Genomic DNA, 4,682 nt, shown 5'->3' on the forward strand with positions numbered 1-4,682 from the left:
GAGACGTGGGAGGCAGAGGTGGAGAGACACACGGGCGGCTGAAGTTTCCGCGAGGTTGGCTTGCGCGCACGTGGCGTTTATAGCATGCGCGGCAGCCTAAGAGGCAAGTTTCCCGGCGGGATAGCGCAAAAATCGCGGACGCGACAAAGTTTTTAGCGCGCGGCTTTTTCGCGTGTCCGTTTGCGATTCGCGCGGGTTCCCGCGCGCTAAACTGGCGGTTTTTTTTGCGCGCGTTTTTACTGTTGGAGATGCTATTACCCGAGTAGGTGAAAATACACTTATGGCTTGACGCCCTGTCTCCCTTTATTCAGATTGATATATGCGACCGGACCCCTGTTCTCTTTCTTCTCTTTCTATTCCCCTTTGTGTACAGTACCAAATCGCACCGCAGTCTCCGTCGCCAGAGGACAGAAGATGGAGATCCAGGAAGTGATAGTACTCTTTGATAGCGACGATGAGGAAGCTTCTTGTTCATGTAAGCCGTCGCCACAATTTGTGTCCTATTTTCATCCAGTTGACCTACGTCCCACAAATAATACTTCCCCTTGATGTAGCATGTAAGGAAAAACACGCTGCCGCCGCCGCCGCATTTTGGAAGAAATCAGAGAAGAAGAAGGTTCCAGACGACGCCGCTCGCTGGTCCAGGAAGCGCCGCCTTGCCGGCTCCGCTGGCGGATCGAAGGCCCGCCAAGACGCCGTCCCCGGTGGCGGCTTCACGAAGCGCCGCCGTGCCGTAGGTCGCAGTTCGAGCCACGACGCTGTCGCCGCAAGCGGATCGAGGAAGCGCGAAGACACCGTCGCCGCTGGCGGGTCGAGGAAGCGTCGTCATGCCGCCTCCGCTGCCGGATCGACACATCGCAAAGACGCCGACGCTATTGGCGGGTCCTGGAAGCGTCGCCATGCCGTCTCTGCGGGCGGATCGAAGAATCGCGGAGACGCCGCAGTCGGATCGAGGAAGGTCTGATCTCTAATCTTTACTCTCACAGTACATAATAGGTTCCACTTGTGTTCATGTTTTCCATCACCAGGTTGGCGGGTGGGTAGTGCTTGGTTCATAATGCTTCGCTGTGGCAACCACCCGCACAGCTGTTTCAGGGATTTCCATGTGTTGATGCTCGTGTTAAAAGTGATTCTTTATGATTATCCCTGTGGACTTGCAGAGGGAGCATTCTCTTGCCATCGCCGCTGGAGGATCGAGAAACTGGCAAGACGGCCTCGTCGCTGGCGGGTCGAGGAAGCGCCGTCACAGATCGGGTAACCGGCAAGATGGCATCGTCGCTGGAGGGTCGAGGATGCGCCGTCACGGATCGGGAAACCGGCAAGACGCCGTCGCAGCTATCGGTTTGAGGAAGCGCATTCGCAAGGCCTGATCTCTGAACTGTCCTCGTATTTTGTAAATCTTATGTTATCTTGAAGAATTTCCTTTTATTTGATTTGAAACTTCTGTCTTTTTTACTGTCTGAAACCTAACATTATTCAGATTCAGAATTCTTAACCAAGTTAATGCAATACAAAAGTTGCCGTTGTTGACAGAGAAGTGCTACAGCAATAAATTAGATATACTTGATAGTTTTTATGAATAATATTCTCACGCATTCCTTCAACATAACCACAGTATGCTCGTCCAAATTCAACTGCCCCATGCCCATGTAGGAAATGTCTGAATAATGCTCGGAGAAAAAAGAGGGATGTTCATAGTCACTTGCTGTACAATGGTATGGATCCGGCCTACACTAATTGGATATACCATGGTGAGCAACCAGATGAGGGCAACATTTCTGATGATTCTGATGATGAAGACGCTGTAGACGATGGTGCTGGGTTGTGTGACATGCTCAATACTCTCATTAGGGGCACCAACATGGGAAGCAATGCAGATCATGATGAAGGTGCAGGAGACATTCATGTGGATGATTCCGGCAGTGAAGGAACGAACCAGGAGCCAAATGCAACAGCCAAGGTATTCTTCGAGCTATTGAAAGAGGCAAAAAAAGAGTTGTACCCAGGTTGCGAGGATGCCACAAAGCTATCTTTCATTGTGAAGCTTTACCAAATCAAGTGCGTGACTGGGATGACCAACAGAGCATGCGACTTGATTCTCCAGATGTTCACGCAGATGCTGCCAAAGGGTCACTGCATTCCTACTAATCTCGCAAAAGTAAGGAAGGTGATCCGCGATCTTGGGCTTGACTACAAGAAGATACACGCATGCGTTAATGATTGCGTGCTATTCCGTGGTGAGCATGCTAATGCAGAAGAATGCCCTGTCTGTCATGCTTCACGATGGAAATCTACTACTACAACTGACGAAGACAATGTATCAAGACATAAGAAGCCAGTGCCACAGAAAGTTTTATGGTATTTCCCACTGATTCCAAGACTGCAAAGGCTGTATATGACAGAAGCTATGTCATCGCATATGAAATGGCATCATGAGGGTCGTCTGGATGATGGCGTAATGAGGCACCCTGCAGATTCGAAGGCGTGGAAGCATGTTGATAAGAAATATCATAAGAAGTTCTCAAAAGATGCTCGCAGTGTTCGACTTGGCCTTGCTTCGGATGGATTCAACCCCTTTGGGCTCATGAGTATATCACACACTACATGGCCTGTCATTCTTATCCCTTATAACTTGCCACCCTGGATGTGTATGAAACAACAAAATTGGATCATGTCAATGATTATTCCAGGGCCAAAGTCAGCAGGAAATAACATAGATGTGTACTTGCAGCCTTTGGTGGATGAACTGAATGTTCTATGGGAGGATGGTGCTTACACATATGATGCTGCAACCAAAGAAAATTTCAGGCTGTATGCATGCTTGTTGTGGACCATCAATGACTACCCAGCTTTCGCAATGCTGAGTGGTTGGAGCACAAAAGGAAAGCTAGCATGCCCTTATTGCCACAGACATACAGATTTCCTATGGCTCAAGTATGGTCGAAAGCATTGCTACATGGGACACCGACGTTTTCTCCGCAGGAACCATAAATGGCGTCGAAACAAGTGTTTGTTCAACAACAAAACAGATGATAGGGAAGCTCCGGTACCACTTACAGGTGAAGAAGTTGTACAACAGCTTGATAGCATTCAGCATGCACCATTTGGGCGATCAAATAAGAGAAAGCGACCGGAAACTAATAGCTGGCATAACTGGCGGAAGAAAAGTGTATTTTTCCAACTCCCATATTGGAAGCACTTGCTGGTTAGGCACAATTTGGATGTTATGCACATCGAGAAGAACATCTGCGATGCAGCGTTCTTGGGACTTTGCTTGAGATGGATGGGAAATCAAAGGATGGTGTGAAGGCTCGTCTTGATTTGGAGTACTTGAAAATTAGGAAGGACCAGCATCCAAAGCCCGGTAAGAACAAGTATGAAATAAAGAAAGGTTGCTATGCTTTAAAAAAGGAAGAGAAGATATTGCTCCTCAAATTTTTGCAGAGCATTAAGATGCCCGATGGATATGCTTCACACATTAAACGATGTGTGGTCCTCGATCGATGCAAGATTACTCGGACTCAAAACTCATGACTCGTCATGTTATATTTCGAAACTTCTTCCTATTGCATTGCGCAAGCTTCTCGCGAGAGAATGTTCTTAACCCATTGCTTCAACCGAGTAAATTCTTTTCTGATTTATGCTCCAAGGAGTTAAAGGATGAGGATTTGGTGAAGTTGAGCGAAACAATCCTGAAACTCTATGCCAGCTCGAGATGATCTTTCCACCTGCATTCTTTGATATTATGATGCATCTGCCAATTCATCTCGCTGAAGAGGCACGATTGGGAGGGCCTGTCTTGTACAGATGGATGTATCCAATTGAGCGATACTTGCGTACGCTGAAAGGGTATGTGCGTAACAAGGCTCACCCAGAGGGTTCTATTGCAGAGGGGTACATACTCGAAGAGTGCATGACTTTTTGCAGTCGATTCGTTGATGGCATGCCTACAAAGATAAGTCAGTCCGAACGCCATGAAGATGGACGTGCAGATCAACCACCAACAGGGATTACCATAATGAGTACAGTTGATTACTCCAAGAAAGGTTTTGCTCTTGAACAACTATCTTTGGCTGAGGTTAATGACATGAGGCATTTCATACTAACAAACTGCGGGGACACCGTGAAATGGGCTAAGTAAGGATATAGCTATGTATTTATATTATATCATTCTTATGTGCATTAATAATGTCGTGTTGAACTAACTATCATTTCTCTTTGTAGGGAACATCTCGAGGAGCTGAAAAGGAACAATTCTCGTAATCCTGATAAGCAACACAGGCAAGAGTTTGTTGGCTGGTTTGAGAGAAGGGTAAGTTACGATCACATTTTCACTTATGTTCGTAGTAATGACGTACCAGCGATGCACATTTCACTGACATGTACACTATTCCATGAAACAGATCACTGAACTCCACAAGGATGGGAAGGTCCACAAGGATGGGAAGGTCAGCAATCTTATTTATGCACTAGCCAAAGGACCTGACCACCTAGCTCGTGTTTACAACCGTACAGTTCTGAATGGATACTTCTTTCGAAATTCCTACATAGAGCAGGACTTGAGTACCCAAAATAGTGGCGTCGTAGTCAAGGGCGATGAAGCCACAGGAAATATTGATTATCATGGGGTGATCAAGAAAATCATATTTCTTGACTATCCACCTGATAAGGAGGTTGTACTA

At 46.8% G+C, this 4,682-nt stretch overlaps 1 protein-coding gene across 1 annotated transcript; it reads left to right on the forward strand.

The window, feature by feature from the left end:
* The first annotated feature begins 401 nt into the window (after positions 1-401).
* LOC124681876 (circumsporozoite protein-like) lies at positions 402-1,604 on the forward strand. Its single transcript, XM_047216654.1, has 3 exons — positions 402-475; positions 555-958; positions 1,161-1,604. The coding sequence occupies exons 1-3, from the start codon at positions 415-417 to the stop codon at positions 1,368-1,370; spliced, it is 675 nt and encodes a 224-aa protein (XP_047072610.1). The 5' UTR covers positions 402-414; the 3' UTR covers positions 1,371-1,604.
* Positions 1,605-4,682: the final 3,078 nt, after the last annotated feature.

The sequence above is a fragment of the Lolium rigidum genome, unplaced genomic scaffold, assembly GCF_022539505.1.
Source record: "Lolium rigidum isolate FL_2022 unplaced genomic scaffold, APGP_CSIRO_Lrig_0.1 contig_58181_1, whole genome shotgun sequence".
Lineage (NCBI taxonomy): Eukaryota > Viridiplantae > Streptophyta > Magnoliopsida > Poales > Poaceae > Lolium > Lolium rigidum.